Source organism: Hordeum vulgare, chromosome 5H (assembly GCF_904849725.1).
Source record: "Hordeum vulgare subsp. vulgare chromosome 5H, MorexV3_pseudomolecules_assembly, whole genome shotgun sequence".
NCBI classification, from domain to species: Eukaryota; Viridiplantae; Streptophyta; class Magnoliopsida; order Poales; family Poaceae; genus Hordeum; species Hordeum vulgare.
Window position 1 is genome coordinate 464,109,598 of NC_058522.1, and position 19,112 is coordinate 464,128,709.

The 19,112-nt window shown below is 42.8% G+C and overlaps 3 protein-coding genes across 3 annotated transcripts; 2 read left to right on the forward strand and 1 right to left on the reverse strand.

The window, feature by feature from the left end:
* Positions 1-225: 225 nt before the first annotated feature.
* LOC123398831 (serine carboxypeptidase 1-like) lies at positions 226-7,848 on the reverse strand. The gene is made up of 8 exons (XM_045093279.1): positions 7,467-7,848; positions 1,959-2,066; positions 1,592-1,866; positions 1,258-1,494; positions 1,053-1,159; positions 886-972; positions 694-799; positions 226-610 (listed from the first exon to the last, which is right to left on the reverse strand). Exons 1-8 carry the CDS (start codon positions 7,846-7,848, stop codon positions 461-463), a joined length of 1,452 nt encoding a protein of 483 aa, XP_044949214.1. The 3' UTR covers positions 226-460.
* Positions 7,849-14,166: 6,318 nt separating this feature from the next.
* On the forward strand, positions 14,167-17,266 carry LOC123398833. Its single transcript, XM_045093281.1, has 3 exons — positions 14,167-14,477; positions 16,759-16,835; positions 17,035-17,266. Exons 1-2 carry the CDS (start codon positions 14,302-14,304, stop codon positions 16,832-16,834), a joined length of 252 nt encoding a protein of 83 aa, XP_044949216.1. The 5' UTR covers positions 14,167-14,301; the 3' UTR covers position 16,835; positions 17,035-17,266.
* Positions 17,267-17,679: 413 nt separating this feature from the next.
* LOC123398832 (oil body-associated protein 1A) lies at positions 17,680-18,641 on the forward strand. Its single transcript, XM_045093280.1, has 2 exons — positions 17,680-18,259; positions 18,360-18,641. The coding sequence occupies exons 1-2, from the start codon at positions 17,725-17,727 to the stop codon at positions 18,533-18,535; spliced, it is 711 nt and encodes a 236-aa protein (XP_044949215.1). The 5' UTR covers positions 17,680-17,724; the 3' UTR covers positions 18,536-18,641.
* Positions 18,642-19,112: the final 471 nt, after the last annotated feature.

Below are 19,112 nucleotides of genomic sequence, written 5' to 3' on the forward strand. Positions count from 1 at the left end.
TTTAAAAAAAATTGGCCCGAAAATAGTATGATGTGTATCTTCTCTCGCTTCAGACATAGCTCGGTCTTGGCTTCCCTCCTCATCACCAGCCACAAGAAAATTCTTATCTTAAAATTTGTTTCTTCCTTGGAGAAAAATAAATATTTGTGCGGGTTCTTCACAAAATCATAAAAAAATACAAGGTGTACCAGTTTTTGTCTCTTAAGAATGCGAGAAGTGCAACCGTAACCACCAAACCGTAGTTATCTTTATTCAAGTTATATCATAAAGTCATCCAACAAGAAATACACGCCCACTCAAAGGACAAGGACCTTCTTCAAATCTACCGGATACAGGTACATATTATATCATTATTAAGCAAATAAACCTTCCAAAGGAAAACATTAATTAACTCATAGCAAGTGGCAACTCTATTTTCACGTAGTAGCAATTGTCAACTCCTGCATGACTCACCGACCTTCTATGTAATGTAAGGTGGAAGCATCCCTTTCAGGAAAGAGGTCAACATTACCAACGCTCTCTCAGGCTGGAAAGACGGAACAAGATGACCGGCACCTCTCACTGATAGAAATGTCAATCCTCCGACATACTGTTGAACATATCCTGCCACCTAACCAGTGAGTGAAGCCGTCAGTTTCAGAGTGACCAAAACATTGTAGATGAATAATGTTTTCGATGATGGGATTTAATTACCTCCCCTTTTGCCACCCATGGGCGCCATGGAGTGGTCACAGGAAGGCCAAGGTCTTGAATAGAGTACCTCGTCGCCGGAAGAGGGCATACGGAGTCGAAATCACCACTGTAAAATGCAGGAAAGTTTATTGTACTACTAACACTAAATATTTTTTAGGTGTCTGAGAATAACTGATGTTAATCTATTACTACCTGAATATCCAAACGGGAAGCTTGTTCTCGATCAAGAATTTGATGGATGGCAGCATAGTCACTGGCGCATCTTTCCACTTGAAGTTTCTGCAAGCATGAATCACACGGTTAACTTTCGGACGTGTGAGTGAGTATATGCTAAATCAGTGTCCAGTTCATCTAATTACTTGCAGGGTGACCACTCTGTCATCCTAGCGTGGAAAGCGTCCTGCACTGCTGGATCATTCAGATAGGCATTGGTAGGATAATCACTGCACGGATCATACCCTGGCAGCTGCGCACAATTTTAGAGAAACGTGAAGGTCAGCTAGCAATTCAGAACATGACCACTAGTTTCAGCTTTGACTGGACAAGTAAGAATTTGTTCCTTACGTAGCCACTGGGGTAATATGTTCCGTCCGGCGCGTGGATGCAAACTGGAGCGTATATATTGTAGGCATCAATTTGGCCGGCATCAAACGCATCCCAGGCGCCGCTGCATGCTTTACCTGCAAAGTCGCAGTGCTCAGTGACATTGGCATAGACCTCGTCCGACATCACTCCATGGGCCCAGAAGAAATCAATTGTCCCCTGATTGTTCCTCTTGTCGTCAAGATAAGGGTTGCCAACCTTCAGCAGTAAAGAGTCCATTTAATATTCAGAAGATTTTTTGTCATTCACCATGTTATATATAGTATGTCTATAGCTGGTAGTAAATTTGACCTACCAGGATGCCCTGAAGGTTTATGATGCTTCTGTTGTTGTATGTGTTGTGGAGTAGGATGGTGACGGCGAGCTGCGGCACGTAGTGGCCGGCGTAGCTCTCCCCAGAGATGAAGAAGGTGCGGCCCTTGTACTCCGGGAACCTCTCCAGCAATCTCACCAGGAAGACGTACGTGTCGTCAGCGGTTCTCTCGTCCCCACTGAGGTCGTAGTCTGAAGACGTGTTGGAGTAAGAAAACCCGACGCCGGCGGGGGACTCCAAGAAGATAATGTTAGCCACTGCCAGTATATTTCAGAAGCAAATTAGGTTCTCTTCTGTAATCAAGCAGGACCAAATTAAAGGGGAAGGAATTATTAGTCTATAGGTTTACCATTGTTCCATGCATGCATGTTTGTGCTGAGCGTTTTGTTGTCTTCGGTAACACGGAAGGGCCCGAGTTCTTGCATTGCCCCATAGCCGAGCGACGAGCATCCTGGTCCTGTGTGTTTGAATAAATCTCCAGTTATAACAAACTGATAGAGAAAAGGGGAGCTAACAACTCCCAGCTTTGATCGGGAGCACCCAAATCCAACTGACTGGCTTCGGTCCCTGTCCCACTAGCGTCTCACCTATATTAAGAGGGGATCGTGTATCTCTCAGAGACACGCACAGTACGGTAAAAACTCCCAAAACCTACAACTACTGATCCACAAAAGGGGCGCTGAAGGGTTAGAAGGCTGATTACCACTGCCGGCCACCCTAGGGCAGTGCCGGCGGCGTCCTGCAACTCTGCATCTCCGTCTCCCAGCTGCTGCTCTTCTTCACGAGCCATCTCCTCATTGTTGCTGACCCCAACGTGCAGCCGACAGCCATGGGTATTGGACTCAACCGATTCTGGTTAGTGCCCATATTTCCGCACAGGTATTTGGTGTTCTAATAAGATATCAAGATCCTGTTTACGTTAATACTAAAGAATTATTCCTAGCATTCATATTATGAGCCCGATTGATCACTGTTTAGAACCCTAAATGGACCATGTTTAATTGTAGTTAATAATGTCATGGTCTAATTTATTTTTGGATTAGTGCTAACAGATCAAGACTAGATTATAATGTTTTACTGTTAGCACATTATGATAATGTGGTAAGATCTAATTATACATGTTCAAGGACAGTGGCGGAGGCCCCCGGTGGGCAAGGTGTGGTGGTCCAAGTTTTTTAATACATGTATGCATATCATCATTTGCTAGCTTGCTGCCTCTCGCTAGATGGAAAAGAATCGCTGAAAAAAGAAAAGGGGCACGCATCCACCCTAATTGGGCCTATGGCAACACCCAACGAGGGCCTAATCCCTCTCACGAACAGAGTCAGGCAGCTCGCTCCAGCGCGCATGAAGCAATTCCCCAACCCCTAGCGAAGCACGCACGCCACGAACCCTAGATAGCGCGACGGCGGCCAAGCAAACTGCTGTGGATGGCGAGCGAGCGGACGCAGTGGAGGACGGCGGTGGGCGGAGGACAAACAGCGCAGCTGCTTGCGGCCGAGGTCGGGACTGGGGCACGGACAGGGCACCACTGTGCAGCGAGCGCCGAGTGGCTGCTGTGACCAAGCAAACGACGCGGCGGCCGCCAGCTCCGCCTCCCTCACCGGTCCGGCCATCCGCGCCTCTGCCTCTGTCTCCACATAATCCTCTCCCTCTCTATTCGCTCGATTGAACAGGGCACGGGATTTGATCGAACGACCAGAGAGTCCTCCGATGTGCTGGGTGCTGAGCACGCGCTTGCTAGTTGCACAATGTTTTTAATTATTTATATATATTCGCCGTATCGTCGTATGGTTGTATCTAGAGATTTCCGTATCCGTATCGTCGTGTTCGTGTCCCTATAGGTGCTTTGTAGGTTACAACACATGCCACTCATCAAGATCAAGTGAATTCAAGAGAATTGCATGTTATTATGTTTAAGAGTCCGCCACACCTTAATTTTTTTTCGTCCCCGCCTCTGTTCAAAGATTAATGCCGTCTGATCATCCAAAATAGGATTAAAAGTTTCAGTTAAGTCCTAAATTGCTATGGGTTGATGCTAATGGGACAGAAATCATGATCAATCTATTCTGCCAAATTAATTCGGACATGCTTCCGCATCATGTTGACGTTCTAATTAGCATCGTTAGACCTGGTTTAGAAACTAGAGGTAGGGGGAATCGAATGTTTAAGCAAAACACAAAAAAAATCCCAATTCGGCCAGAACCGTAACCCTAGAAATTTCCCCAAAATTTGCAAATCTAAATCCCTGAAAACCCGAAGCACAAAATGTTGAAATTCAAGAAAAGAGGGGCTGGGACTTAAGTTGTTGATGCCGGCCGCCTTGTGTGCTCACCATGGCCACCGCAGTGCGTACTCGCCATGGCCACCACCGTGCGTGCTCGCCACGGCAGGAACGACACCGTCCTTCGGGACGACGGCCGGAATGAAGCGCGCCGCCGCTCGTCGATTTAATGGACGCGCTCGTGGGAAGAAACCCGCGCCTTGCACGCCGCCTTCGCTCTCAAAAGATTGCGCCGGCAGTCGCCGGCGCTGTCCTTCTCCACGTCGCCGTCTTGGGCCATATGTGCGCCGCGAGTAGCCACGCTCGGCGGAGGATCGCACGGTACTCCGTCCGCTGCACGCTGCTCCGTCGAGTGCAGCCACCGCGCCGCCATGGCCGGAGAGTTTAGAGCGCCGCCGCGGTCGCCTCACTCTCTTCGTGAGCGGAAGAATAGGGAGAGGAGGAAGCAAATGGTCAGGTTTGTTCGGCTGTGGAGAAATCTGCACCGTCCGATTTGATCGAACGACGTAGAACAAGGGCCATAGCAGAACGGACATTCGGGCTCTTAAAGGGCGTAATCTGGCCGTCGGCTACAGCCCAGGTTATCTTGGCCCGGCATGTTTTTATTTTCCCTTAGTTTTTCTCCTGCTCGGCCCAATGAATAATGGGAAAATCTATTTAGCAGTGTGCGCACGGACGTCATCCGATGCGGTGGCTCGGGACGTGCGCACGAGAGCGCGTGTAACCTGTTAGGGTATGTACAATAGTGTTATTTTAGGAGTGCCACATAGGATAAATGATGAGGTGAAGGAGAGAGAACTCGAAAAAAAGACTTTATCTTTTCTTATTTAAGAGAAGACAAGTGGTGATCTCTTAGCATAATATGTCTCACCATGTTTTTAGGAATAACTAATTATAAAAGATAAGGCTAAGAGATGATCCATTATAGACTTTTTTTTGTCATCTTTAAATTACATGCAAGATTTAAGATAAGACTATCTTATCAACCATTGTACATGCCCTTACAAATGCACACACACGCATATTAATTAGTACCCCATCCGTTTCTAAATATAAGTTTTTTAAGAGATTTCACTAGGGGTCTACATACAAAGCAAAATGAATGAATATACACTCTAAAGTATGTCTATATATATCCGTATATAGTTCACTAGTGAAACCTTTAAAAAGACTTATATTTAGGAACGGAGAAAGTAGCATGCATGCATGCATGCATGCATGGTCTACGTTTTTAAATGACACAGCACTTGTTTGGTATATGCTTTGTACTACTCCTAGTAATCAGGTAGTAGAGGGTGCAGGATGTTGCAGGCTAGGTAACCATTATTTCTTAACCTCTCACACAACTTTTTTTATTCGTACATAGTGGGGAATGGCGTTTTTGAGGCTGAGGTCCATGAAGGCCTTTATTTTTGAAAAATTCAAATTCAAATTTTTATGATTCAAAAAATTCTAAAAAAAATATGCATGCATGTAAGGATGTAACCTACATGTATGTGAAATTTCAGGTCAAAATACTTTAAAACGTGATCTGTACAAAAAAAGACAAATTGATGGTCTGAAATGATGAATAGTAACATGTGTTAAACAGCCTCAGATTTGTCTTTTTTGCACAGCCTTCATTTCAACGTATTTTGTTCTGAAAATTTACACACTTGTGTATTATACCTTCATCTATCTATGTATTTTTTTCAGAATTTTTTGAAACATTAAAATACAAATTTTCATTAAATTTGAAGTTTGAATTTAAAGGCATCCAGTGAGCTCGGGAGCCAAAAGCAATATTCGTACATAGTGTACTGATATATATGAAATAACTGGTCCTTAGATATAATTAAATGGCAAGCACTGCAAAATAACGAGACAATTGTATTTATAATAACTGGCAAGCTTATATAAGGCAACTGAGTATAGTTTTATCCATATATAATGTATTAGTACATATGAAATAACTGACCACTACGTATAATCTAAATGAAAAGCGTTGTAAAATAATACAACAATAAGTATTTATAATAATTGACAAGCTTATATAGACAACTAAGTTGAATTAATTTGATAAGAAAAACAAACACCACAATAACTAGGTGTTAGAACAATCAAATAGCATTTTATGACACAACACAACAACCGGATAGAATTAAACTAATAAGTACAACAAAACACCATGCAAACTATTTTTTACAATAGCTGACAAGTTGCATGAGATCGTATGACAACTAGGTAGAAAGAAAGTGATAAGAACACCAAAAAAAATTTGCAACTAGGATTTTATAAGCACCAACAAGCTTTATGAGACAATATGACAACTAGGTAGGATTAACATGACAAGAACATCAAAACATTCTGCGAATTGCATTTTATAAACACCGAATCTTTGTATGAAACGACATAAAAAATATGGCAATTAAATTTTCTTTTCCGGCAAGTAATTGGTTAATAATATGGTAAGTGAGTGAAAGAATGTGGCAATTACGGACGCAAAAAAAAGTTATCGGAACATGTCGACGTGGGATCTTGTTTCGAAGATCTTGTCGCGATAAAGTCAACGGTAAAAACAGATTATCGATTGAATCAACGGTTTTAAAGATAAAACATTTTAAGTTCCAAACATTAGAGAGATTTTAATGATGTCACAATATGCATGCATGGATGATGAAGAAAGAGGAAAGTATGCTATACTTTATACTATAGCTAGTGATCAGATGCATGCCTCTTTAGTTTGCATGACTTTTCATTTGTTGCTAGCGTATTTAGGATGTAAACAATAGTTGCCGCACGGGAACACCAGGATTTGGCGCCCCTACCTAGTTGAGTCCATGAATAATTAATAGTCGTGGGTTATTTGGCCTACATTGATGCTATGTGTATTTTCCTTTTATTCAGTGCTTTTCTATATTATGATAATTCTCAAAATGTTTTGCGCTGTTATAAATTGAAAAATAACCAGAAAATAATGTTGTAAATTTTGTCTTAGTTATTTGAGCAAAATGGTACTACATTACGTATTACAAAGTTGTGCTTTGAAACCTAATGAGGAACTAATATTAATGTCACTTTATTTAGCATTTTATAATAATGATATTCTTTTTATATCATTTCAATGTTTAAATATTATTGATATGCAATATATATGTATGTATATCTTATTGACCATAATTTATGGTGTTTTACTCCCTAAATTTTTTTAAATGATTTTTTTGGAAACTCTATTTTATTGTGAAATTCATGTTAATACCACCCTTATGTCATCAGTATTAACAGGCTGAGGCCATCACAAAGAAAAAATGGTTACGTGATGCAGTTTTTGCACCGCGCTATTTCTTCACCCGACGTCTCCTCGTTGCTGCTGGCCCTGAGGAGGTTCAGCAGTGGCCCGTGGGTATTGGACACGGCCGATTCTGGTTAGTGCCCCTATGCAAGTATTTGGTGTTCTAATAAGAGATCAAGATCATGTTTACTTTAATACTAAAGAATTATTCCTAAAACTGTGAACGCGCTCCAGCGTAAAAATAATAAAAGTAATATTTCTTACACAAACTGATACAAGAGAAGTTCAGTAATATTTGTTACCTCCGTTTAGCCACAACAGGAGCGGCTTGTCGGAAGCACCTGAAGGCGACTCGACGAGGTAGTAGAAGAGAGCACGGCCGTCCTCCTCGTCGACGGTGACGTACCCACCGTACTGATCGAAGCCGACGCCCTCCGGCTGCCCGGGCAGGGCCGTGATCTTGTCGGCCGCCTTCATGGAGCTCTCGTCGGAGACGGTGCTCTCCGCACTCAGGCTGCCGGCAACCCTTTCAGCTATGTTACGCACTCTGAACGTGTCGGTGCTGCCGCCGGCGCTGTTCTTCCTAGACGAGATGAAGCTTCTGAGCTGAGCCTCCTGGGATGCATCCGCGTGGAGCGTGGCCACGCAAATGAGGAGCGAGAAGTAGAAAGGGAGGTTGGTCATCTTTGATTTTGATGGGATGGTCCTCCCTGAGATGCAGGGTTTATAACTTTATATAGGCACGGGCCAGGAACGGAACAGGTCAGTCTTGCAACAAGGACTTTTGGACAGTGAATTGACAGTTTTCTTCTTCTTCTTTTTCGAGTTGACATGGTGTTGAAAGCGAAAGGGGCAGTGTTTTCAGCCGGTTCTTTATACACTGGCCTTCGTTTTAGTCGCTGTTTTGGAAGGGAATCAACGGCAACTCATGTACCTACCCTGCGAATTTCTCTCACATTAGACCACCTGCACGAATGCATTGTGACTTCGTGAGAAAACACCCGGCGAGAACCATTGACCAAGCCCACACGTGAAGATTTTTCTTCGTTGCTTACTTCACTAGTTCCAGTGGCATCCACTCAGGAGAGATTATACTAATGATGTCACACTTTCTATGAGTCTGTTTTTCTCTCTCTCTCTCTCTCTTTTTGCCGGGCACCTACCATGAGTCTGACAAAGACAAAATGACATGCTTGCATTGAAAACGAAACAATGGGCAGCATGCACAGATAATGGTAAGTTCGTACTCTACTCTACAACTTACCTTTGAGATTCTCCTCACATAATTATTGAAGTTGATAGACTATATGACCAGAATGCAATCGAGATACAAGAGGTCAACAATAACAGTGAGAAAGCACTAAACTGGTTGAACGTTGTGTAGGATACTCCCTTGTTCAGGTACTTCCTCCGTCCCAAAATAAGTGTCTCAACTTTATACTAACTCTAGTACAAAATTATACTAAACTTGAGACACTTATTTTAAGACCGAGGGAGTATATTAGACCCCTCTTATTTTGGGTCAAAATTTGACCATAAATTCAACTAATGAGGTCATTTTTTCTAAAAAAAGAAACTAAGTTGAGACCATTGGATTCACTAAAGGGGCACATTCTATCGCCCCTTCCACAAGTAGCAAGTCATACGTTAGCCTTTCCTTGGCTTCTGTCGATGCCACCGTTGATCTGCCTCACCTCCATGGCCCTAAGAGCATCTACAACCAGATTTAGCAAATATGATCCCATAAACGCTTGCAGAATGACCGGGCGTGTCCGTTTTAAGCCTTATTTGTCCATCCATACAACCATACTCCTCATTTTCTTCTTCATATGTTCAGTCACTTGCACATGATTGATGGAAATGAAGAGAGAGAAAGAAAAGAATGAATAAGAGTTGATCCGGGGTGGGGTCGCATCTTACGTGGCAGATTGATGAAAAGCGTTCACGAACCCTTAAATCCTCCCTACATTTGTCCTCAATGTGAGCTCGCGAACAGCCCGACCATATAGGGATGATATGAGGGGTCCGGTTGGATCACTTTATTCCTTCTCTTATGTCCGGTCAACGACCGGGTGCGTTGGCGGATGTATGAGACGTTGTTTGAGGAGCCCGGCTGTAGATGTTTTAAGGCCATGGAGGCGCGGTGGATCCCGACCCTTGTCTGTGGGAGGTTTGTGCTTCGATTCTAGGCATGTGTAGCTTATTTAGGGTTTGTGTCCTATTCAGGAAGATGAGAGGCAGCGGCTCTCTAAAGATGGAATAAAGTTCTCCATGCATAGTCCCGGTCCCAACGGTGCATCTATTGTCGTTGGAGGGCATGTGGAGTTGTGTCTCCAGCTGATCTCACGAGATTCAGTCGGTGTTTGTCTTCGATGGGTCTGTTTGGATCTGGTCATCCTTCATCTACATCTGCATGTTTACGAGTTGGGCCCATCTGATCTAGTATTCTCTTCATTGACGATGATTGTTGTTCAGGTGCTCTCATGCTTTAAGGCTTTAGCACAACGACTTTCCGACTATCTATTATTGTTAGAATTAAATGTGCTAGGTCCATAACAATTTTTGAAATCTCAAATAACGTCCATGAATAAAATATCAAGTGGTGGCTCTAAGTTTAGTCCCACCCCGAAAGTTAGTGAAGTGTGAAGGAGAGAAAGAGACGACCACATGTGCGTGCTCGCTCGCCTGGCATGGCAGGGCTCGGGCCGGGGTGTGGCGAGGCAGGGCTTACACGCAACATGCGTGTGAATGTTCTGCTAAAATCCGGTACATTGCCTTGGAGGGCGCAATTTTCTTTTGTCATTTTATTTTTTGACAAGTTCATTGTTTTCTTGTGTGATAAGTTTGATTTGGAAATCATGTCAGTCTAAGACCGTGATCGTGACACGATACCGCCTCTGGTTCTCCTATATATATCGTTTACCGGCCTTGGCCAAAGACACACCGAAAATACCTAGGGCTTCGCTTATCTTGCAACTTGCCGCCATCGTAGTGTACCCTATTTCGAACGTCAGTGTGCATCGGCGCACGGCAGAGCATGTCTCCTGAATCGTTCGTTCTTGCAATCCTGCATTGGGAGAGGACGAGTTAGGTTTTTGGAAAGCGCTCTATACGACTTTAGGAGTCGTCTTTCTTTCAAGTGGGGCGGTGCTACTCATTGTCATCCACACCACCGTCAACCGATTTCTAAAAATATATTTGTAGATTCTAAAAATGTTCACCGATTCAAAAAAAAATGTTTACAAATAGTATAAAATGTTCATAAATTCAAAAAATGTTCTTGACTTTAGAAAATGTTCAAACATTTGTATAGTGTTCACAAATTTGAAAAACGTTCGTGATTTCAAACATGTGCATGAGTTTTGAACAAATGTTCATGATTTGTTTTTCCTGGTTTCACAAAACTGAGAGTAATAGTGTATCTCGGTAATGCAGAAAAATATGATCGGTTATTAAAGATTATATTTTTTTCGTTGCAACGCACGGGTCTTTTTGTTAGTCTAGCCTAAGCCCGACGTTGGTTGCTATCCCAGCCCATTTGCACCTCCTAAGATGTGGCCCCGGCTCCACCACAACTCTTACCATTTTTTGAAGGACGCCACAACTCTTACCAGTGACGGCTTGTTTGTATCAGCGTTTCAGCTTGACATACCTCCGTAAAACATACAGACCTCGATCGATCATTTCATTTCCAGCAGCAAACTGCATACTGGCCGGTAAGTTACACGTGTAGAAAAAATACCTCTATATTATTATACACCCAATCCAAGCGCAGCCTAGGGGTGAATCGCTCGCCACAACAACACCTGTCTGGCCCAGTCAGGCTTTGAGTGTGCGTCGCGAGCCTGTTTAACGCAAAACACGTCAAATAGGAGGTCTTCGTCGATACAAAAATCAACATGCAACTTCTTTTTCGAGATGAACATGCAGCTTCTTAATTGGGCACAATGAAGCTAGCAACCAATGGTTAAGGAATGTGCAATCCGCGGCCCAAAATTAAGGAAAACAAAGGGAATCTTGAGTGCGGACGTTTGGAGCTCGGCCTCCATGGAGGCCGAAATTTTTGAATAATTCAAAATTCAAATTTTTTGGTTTCAAAAAAATTTGAAAAAAAATATGAAAGTAAAGAAGGATGTTATGCGTATGTGTGCAAAAATTTAGGATGAAATACCTTGAAATACGATCTGCACAAAAAAGACAAATTCATTACCTGAAATGATGAATAGTGTCATGTGTAAAAAAGCCTCAGATTTGTCTTTTTTGCACAGCCCTCATTTCAATGTATTTTTTTCTGAAAATTTACACACATGTGTGTTACGCCTTCACTTATCCCTGTATTTTTTTTCATAATTTTTTGAAATGTAAAAATATGAATTTTCATGAAATTTGAATTTCAAATTTAAAGGCCTTCATGGAGCTCGGCCACCAAAAGCAATTTCCGATATGAGCAGACATACATAAACGAGCCCCCTAACTAGAGCAAGGTGTTCTCTATTTCTCGAAGAAAACCTAAGAGCTCCAAACTGTGTCCAATTAGGATAACTAGCGCTCATGCACGGAGTATATGGGCCGGCCCAGTTGATAATTGGTTAACTACTGGACCTGCAATTGTTCACCAATGAGAGTTGACTGTTGAATTTTAAAAAAATTGAAAATATCATACATTTTTTTTCCTTTTTTTGGAAAAACAATATTTTATTAGAAAACTTCATAAAGTTGAAAACAAATCACAGATTTGGGAAAAGTAATAAGTTCATAAAAAAGAATTTGACAAATTTGAAAAAAGGTTCACAAAAAATGTAAAAAATGTAATTTGAAACAAATCATGAAATTTGGGGAAATCACAAATTCGAGAGAAACTCGCAAAAATAAAAAAAAATCAAGAATTTTATAAAAGGAAAAAATGAAAAAGGAAAGATAAAACATATCAAAAAATAAGAAAATGGTGATAACAAAACCTACATAGGCCGTTCGTTTTCTTCATCAACGGCATGAGTTTGTGCGTGTCACTGGTAAGTGGCCAGATTATCAATGGCGGATACAAATGCTTCGCGCCACTAGTGAGGTCCCATATAAACAGTTTCTCATTGGTGCTAGTCTTTTTGCTCTATTGCCCACGTTCCAAGAAAAGATGCTATTTCCGTCGTATCAATCCACTAGGAAATCTTTGCCGGCAACGACTAGGGTTTGGAACCTTATGCATCCCACGCAACCCCTTAAGCTCTCCTCCCCTTGAACTTTACCGACATGGTACCCCTAACTAATTCTAAATCAATAGATTTGCTCCACGTGAGCCCGTATGATGAATCACATAAAAATTATCCATAGCTCTAGCATTACTAAGATCGGCCTGTAGAAAAAACGGATCAACTTATAAAGAACACACAAGGAGGTCCTTATGCAAAAAGACACAACTAGCTCGGTGAGTGGATGAACTAGAGGCGAGGATATCACATGCATGTGAAACGTCTCTTGTGCCCTGGGCAGAATAAACCAAATCATTTCAAAGGATTGCGGATTCATTCATATGCTTTCAAATTTGTGAGCTTGATTTTCATAACTACTTTGACAAATCAATTATGTGCGTGAAAATATAGGACTTAAAACCCGATTTATACAAAACAAGTTAAAATTCTAACCTAATACTTCCTCCTTTCCTAAATATAAGTCTTTTAAGCGATTTCACTAAGGGACTACATACAGAGCAAAATGAGTGAATCTACACTCTAAAGTATGTCTATATACATCTGAATGTAGTCCTCTAGTGAAATCTCTAAAAAGACTTATATTATGGAACGGAGGAAGTAGTTTATAATTAACTATTGGGCCTCCGAACACAATGCTTGTAACAAGCGGTAGTTTTTCCTTAAGCAGATGACCCGGGGTTATCAATCTTTGGCCCTTTCACTTTTTTGGGACATATCCTGATTTCTTTGAAATGAGTTGGATTTATCAGAAGGGCTGGTGGTAACTGAATCCAAATTATCTTTATCTTTACCTACTAATAAAGCAAATAGTGCTTCTTCCGTACGCCATTCAAATTGCCTTTAAAGTTGACTAAAATTACCCACCAATGCTACCTATAAGTCATAAAAAACGTTTCAAACATGAAAATCTCTGGACTGGGCCGGCCCATGTAGGCACCTCCTATATTACGCTCTAGGTGTTGGAAAAAGATGTATCACACTTGTTTGGGCCGACCCATGCGTGGGCTCCTGTTTTTTTAGTTTAGTTTTTTTATTTTTCTTTTCTTTTCAGTTCCGTTTTGTTTTTCTACTTTAAATAATTTAGAACTTCAAACAACTTTTCTCAAATTTAAGAAACTGAGAATTTCGAAATAAAATATTCAAAAAAACATTTTTTTTGTGAGTTTTGAAAAATGTTTGCATATAAAAAAATGTTTAAACTTTGAGAAAATGTCCATAAAATAAAAAAGTCAATAATTTTAAACAAAAGTCCATGTAAAAATCTTTAAAACAGTTCGTGCCTCTTTTTTAGTCTCATTTTTTATTTTCATTTTTCTGTTCCATTTTTTAGTTTAGAACTTTGAAAAACTTTTGCAATTTATAAAACTAGGAATTTTGAAATAAAAGTTTGAAGAAAATATAAAATGTTTGTGAATTCAAAAAATGCTCAGGATTTTTGTAAAAATATTCGCATATTCAGAGAAATGTTCATAATTTTGAGAACAATGTTGGTGAAAACAATAAAAATCCATGATTTTGAAAAAAAGTTTGTGTGTTATTTTTTTAGTGTAATTGAAAAAAATGTTTGCTAATTCAAAAAGTGTTCATGCATTTCAGAAAATGTTCTAAAATTTTAAGGACATAATATGATCAACATCATTAGAAATTATAATTGTTTTTCTTCCGTACGCTTCGTTTTGCTAGTGAATCCCAAAAATCTCAACACGTGTCTGCCAAAGGAGCAGCCAGCAGCACCGATCCTACCCGTAGCACAAATCGCAAAGCACAAGATGGCAGATATCTCGTAGACCGTGTTCACGAATAGTCGAATACTCTCACGCCCAATCTCGTCGCCCCCAAACCAAACCCCCATCTATCCCTTCCTCCCTCCCGAGCAGCCTCCTCGCCGACGAGAGGGGCGGAGAGCTTTTCCACAAGGTCGGGAAGAAGGATGGGCGAGTTCGACGATTACTGGGCGCGGGCGTACAGGGGCGACCCCGCGGTGCCGCACTCCGACCCGCAGCGGCTGATCTCCACCTGGACCGGCGCCTTCGCCCTCGGCGCCGCCGCCTGCGTCCACCACCACGTCACCGGCCTCGCCTCCAACCTCAAGTCCCTTCCCCACACGTATGTATTTCTACCCTTCGCCCTTGGATTTATGTGAAATTCTCGCCTTCTTGAGATCGATTGGCATCTTATATACCTAGAGCTGCAGTGGTTTACCTAGCTGTCTACTACATACTGGAATACCAAGCTACAGGGATTCTAATCTTATTGTTGCTGTTTCAACTGTGTTATAATGCTCGGTTGATGTGATGTATTGCGCTGGTGGATTCCAGATTGGATAAACGATATATATGTTCTTGGAAGGTGCCTTTATGATCGATCTATATGTGCCTGGAAAGATTATCTGAATTGTGAAAGTAGTAGTCGACCTGGTCGTCAGAACTCGCTCTATTTGCGGCCTTCCTTGTAGTATCAACAGATACCATATCTCCATAGGATATGCTTTGTGTGGGACTACGAGGTCTTTTCCTCGGTCAAACACTTCTCCTGGTTATAGTAAATTGAGATCCCTTAACCTTAGCTTCTTTATGCTGATCCTAGCCATGCTCCAAGTAATTCTTGCTATCTTTATGAATAAATGCCTGCCATTCTGGCAGTGTTTAGACTTGCATTACTTGGACACGGGTGTTATAATACGACATGGACTGGAGTGTCTTATATGTTAAACAAATTGGACAAGTAAAATGTTACTCAACAAGAGTGTATGAATCCAACTCGGATTTTGGGTATATGCGTTGGCTGAAGAATTGGGTGTATGCTTCAGATCAGATTGTGTGCCTATGCAAAGGTCATATGTGGAATGCCACCATGATATGTTTTTTTTTGCTTAACACTGCTTGTAATTATTGTCTTGCTAGGTTGTCAATTATGTACTTAATGTGATAAAAGATAATCTTGGATTGATTGTCCACATGCCTTCTCTTGCATTTTTTAGTGAAGTTTGACAGTTATTTTTATATCATGGACTACCATACAAAGATTTGTGAAAATTTATGTGTATGCATGTTAATATTGTCTGACTGGTTTAAACTGCGGATAGTATGGGACCTAATTTTGTACTAGTTTAAGCAATGGCAGAAGAATTGACACAGAAAATGTTTATCCTTTTATGAGGTTGAGGGTGCGTGGTTTATTGTCTGATAGTTGTAGTGCAGTCTTGGCCACTTGGGCTGTTGAACTTGATTTTTTTATGGAAGGTATATATGGAGCGCCCTAGTTTCAGTGTCCGCTGAAATAAATTTATCCAGGAAAGGAAAACAGAAAAGTTGAAGTGGAGCGAGCAACATCGTGCTCATAAATATGTACGATAGTGCTGAGACCTATAGATTTATAGGCCTCCAAGCCTTGATTCCAGAATTTATCTCGTTATCTGTACACTGGATGGAGAAATTAGGAAGCTCTGCCACCCAATTTATTTATGAAGCTGCTAGGAACTTTAATTCGGCAGCCAAGTTTAACAAAACCATTATCAAATATCAAGTGCCTTTTATCCTTTCCATTTAATGTAAATATATAGTTGCTGTATCTAATGCACTTCTCTTCAAAACCTGCATTATCCTAAGAAATGTAAACAATATTAGCTCATCCTTATACTGGATAGTGCATCTGTCTTTATAACAATGGCAAGGATGGTATTTACATATTGGTTAAATGTCACTCACTTCACCTTCAGAATGTGTAGATGTAGAAAATTATTTTACCCTACAGAAAAGATTCTAGTTGAGGATAGCCAGCTGCCCATTGTATAGAGCCATGCACTATAGTTTGAGTAACCTCTTGTTCATGAAGCCTATGTTTTCAAGGTGCATAATCTCCAGCTCCACTACCTGTGGTACTTCTTGGCAACCTCAATTATCGACTGCTATCCTGACCTTGTTTTGAGGAGCTCAAGTGTGCTGGGCACATAGTTCCTCAAGTTGTCAGCATCCACTTACATTCCGTCTGGGAGAACTGATCTACCTCCCCTACAGCTTGTTGCACTTCTGGATGAGCCCTCTGTGATGTTGTTGAACTTGCTGAGGCTGAAGAACATCGCCTTGAACTTGCTTCCTATTGTGATCTTATCCATTGTTATAGGACTGGATGCTCGCTAAGACTCCTTGTGCTACACCATGTGCCCAGTCACTTGTCTGTCTTCAACACTGTCAAGCACCTCCAGTCCAGCAAGCCCCTCAAGCCACTGCTATTTTGATGCTTTGACATCAACATTCTTTATAAACTTTTTAATGCTCTGGGAAAAAGGACTATTATGCAAAACTATTCCACTTCTACATCTATGGACCGACTATCATCAAATCCTTAATAACTGTCTGTGTTTAATCATATGATCTGCTCATCTCAGCTGGCAAGACATGACAATGATGCTCGATCAGAAGCGCTGGAAGAAAATTCTCGACAAGAAGCAGCAACAAGCTTAAGGTGAGCTTTCTTTCGAATCATCTTTTGTTTGCGGTATTTTCAAAACAATTTCCAAGTGACTGCAAGTTAAACCTGATCCGTTGTCGCTCCTGTCAATATAACTCGCCATCCATTTCATTGCTTGCAATCTACTTAGTTGATGATTAGCGATGCCCGTGTCGCCACGTTCTAACTCATTTGGTGTTCTTGTTCATTGCAGTTCCATAATCTTGGCCGCTTGGGCCACAGTTGGAAGAGCTTTCTACCTGGCTGCTGGGCATGGCAGATAGAGTTTTCTTTCTACCTCTTGTTTCCTTCCGTAGTGTTGGAACCTCATTCTTGAAGTTGAACGTGTAACGGGATTGTATTGATCTGCTGCTGCCATTGTGATGTCCTATTAAACAGCACCTCAGATGACATTTAGTTATCGAGAACGTGGCGTATTTTGGTGATACGAAATCGTACACTTCGCACGGTAATCCCTGGAGAAAACTGCACATAGGCGTGCATGCAAGCGGACTGCGTACGCGAACGTCTGCAAGATGAAAATTAAGCCTGAATTCGATTATATTATAAATTTTATATGCACACAGCTGACAGCTCCACCATTGAAATATACACTGCATCTTGTCTCACCGGTCCACCGTGGATCATCTAGTGTTATCAACAAGAACCAGCAGCTTCTCTTCTCTCACGCGTGTCCCCTCATCCGCATTGTCGTGGCCGCTTCTCGACACGCAGGCCCTCACCAGGTGTACTTTGATGGACACGCGCCACCTCAAGGATCACACGTGTGCAGCTGCATGAGCCCACCCACGCCTTAAAAACAGCTGATCGAAGCCGCACCCCTCCTCTCCACACCATACTCGAGCGCTTTCCCTAGCTACCACAAAGCTCGCGCGGCAAAAAGATGGCGGCCTCCTGCCACGACGTGGACGTCCCCGGGAAGGCGACGGAGACGGGCACGGCGCTGCTGGAGACGGCGACGGGCGCCATCCAGGGGTTCGGCCCCATCAACCAGATCCACCAGCACCTGTGCGCGTTCCACTTCTACGGGGACGACATGACGCGGCAGGTGGAGGCGCACCACTTCTGCGCGCACCTCAACGAGGACGTGCGGCAGTGCCTCATCTTCGACGGCCCCGACGCCGGCGCGCGCCTCATCGGCCTCGAGTACATCGTCACCGAGGAGCTGTTCCTCACGCTGCCCGACGAGGAGAAGCCGCTGTGGCACACCCACGAGTTCGAGGTCAGGGGCGGCGTGCTCTTCATGCCCGGCGTGCCCGGCGTCGTCGAGCGCCGCGACCTCGAGAAGGTGGCCAGGACCTACGGCAAGACCGTCCACTTCTGGCAGGTCGACCGCGGCGACGCCCTCCCGCTCGGCGTGCCCCAGATCATGATGGCCCTCACCCGGGAGGGCCAGCTCCGGCAGGACCTCGCCGACTGTAAGGCAGCATGCATGGTGTTTGTTTTCCTGGTTTCTTGGTTCGTTCACCGAGCGGTGTCGTGTCGGATTACTGATGATTGTTACGTACGTGGTTGCAGGTGTGGAGAGGAAGTTCGGCGTGTCGTTCGAGAAGGAGAGGGAGAACCGGGCGTACATGAGCGGGCCGGCGCACGGCATCCACCCGCTGGCCAATGCTGCCGGCAAGGGCTTGAGGACGGAGATCCGAGAGGTTGATCTTCCGGCTGCCAATACCGGAGCCAGGATTTTCACATGATCTGCTCCGTCAATTAGGTGTACGTGTCATCGAATCGACGGCTGTATGAGAGCCCTACAAGATAGGGTGCTTAATAAGAAGCTGGCTTCCGCCGCCTCCTTTGTTATGGGACGGCCCATCTGCTCTGCTTCACTTGCTTTCATAGCAAAATGGACATAAGAGCATCTATAACCGGACCCATCATATCCGTCTCAAACAGCCCCATCAATATCCGTCTCAAACAGCCCCATCATATCCGTCTCAAATGGTCGGCATCCGGTCTCTGACCGTTCAAATATGAGATACGAGGGACAGTCCAAATATGAGATATGAGGCTTCACTTGCTCGAATATAAATATGAGGCTTCACTTGCTTTCATAACACCATCCAAATATGAGATATGAGGCTTCACATAGCAAAATGAACATAAGAGCATCTACTTCATAACACCGTCTTTGAGATACGAGGCTTCACATAGAAAAATGAACATGAGAGCATCTACAACCGGACCCATATGAGATATGAGGCTTCACATAGAAAAATGAACATGAGAGCATCTACAACGGACCCATCATATCCGTCACAAACAAACCCATCA

Bases quoted from the DNA above. Each gene is read 5' to 3' on its own strand.
- LOC123398832 (XM_045093280.1), top strand. From the start codon at position 17,725: ATGGCGGCCTCCTGCCACGACGTGGACGTCCCCGGGAAGGCGACGGAG. The intron at 18,260-18,359 runs GTAAGGCAGCAT...ACGTGGTTGCAG, and splicing joins CCGGCAGGACCTCGCCGACT to GTGTGGAGAGGAAGTTCGGC.
- LOC123398831 (XM_045093279.1), bottom strand. From the start codon at position 7,848: ATGACCAACCTCCCTTTCTACTTCTCGCTCCTCATTTGCGTGGCCACG. The intron at 2,067-7,466 runs GTAACAAATATT...TCAAACACACAG, and splicing joins CCTGTTGTGGCTAAACGGAG to GACCAGGATGCTCGTCGCTC. The intron at 611-693 runs GTAATTAAATCC...CTCACTGGTTAG, and splicing joins CATGGGTGGCAAAAGGGGAG to GTGGCAGGATATGTTCAACA.
- LOC123398833 (XM_045093281.1), top strand. From the start codon at position 14,302: ATGGGCGAGTTCGACGATTACTGGGCGCGGGCGTACAGGGGCGACCCC. The intron at 14,478-16,758 runs GTATGTATTTCT...TGCTCATCTCAG, and splicing joins CTCAAGTCCCTTCCCCACAC to CTGGCAAGACATGACAATGA.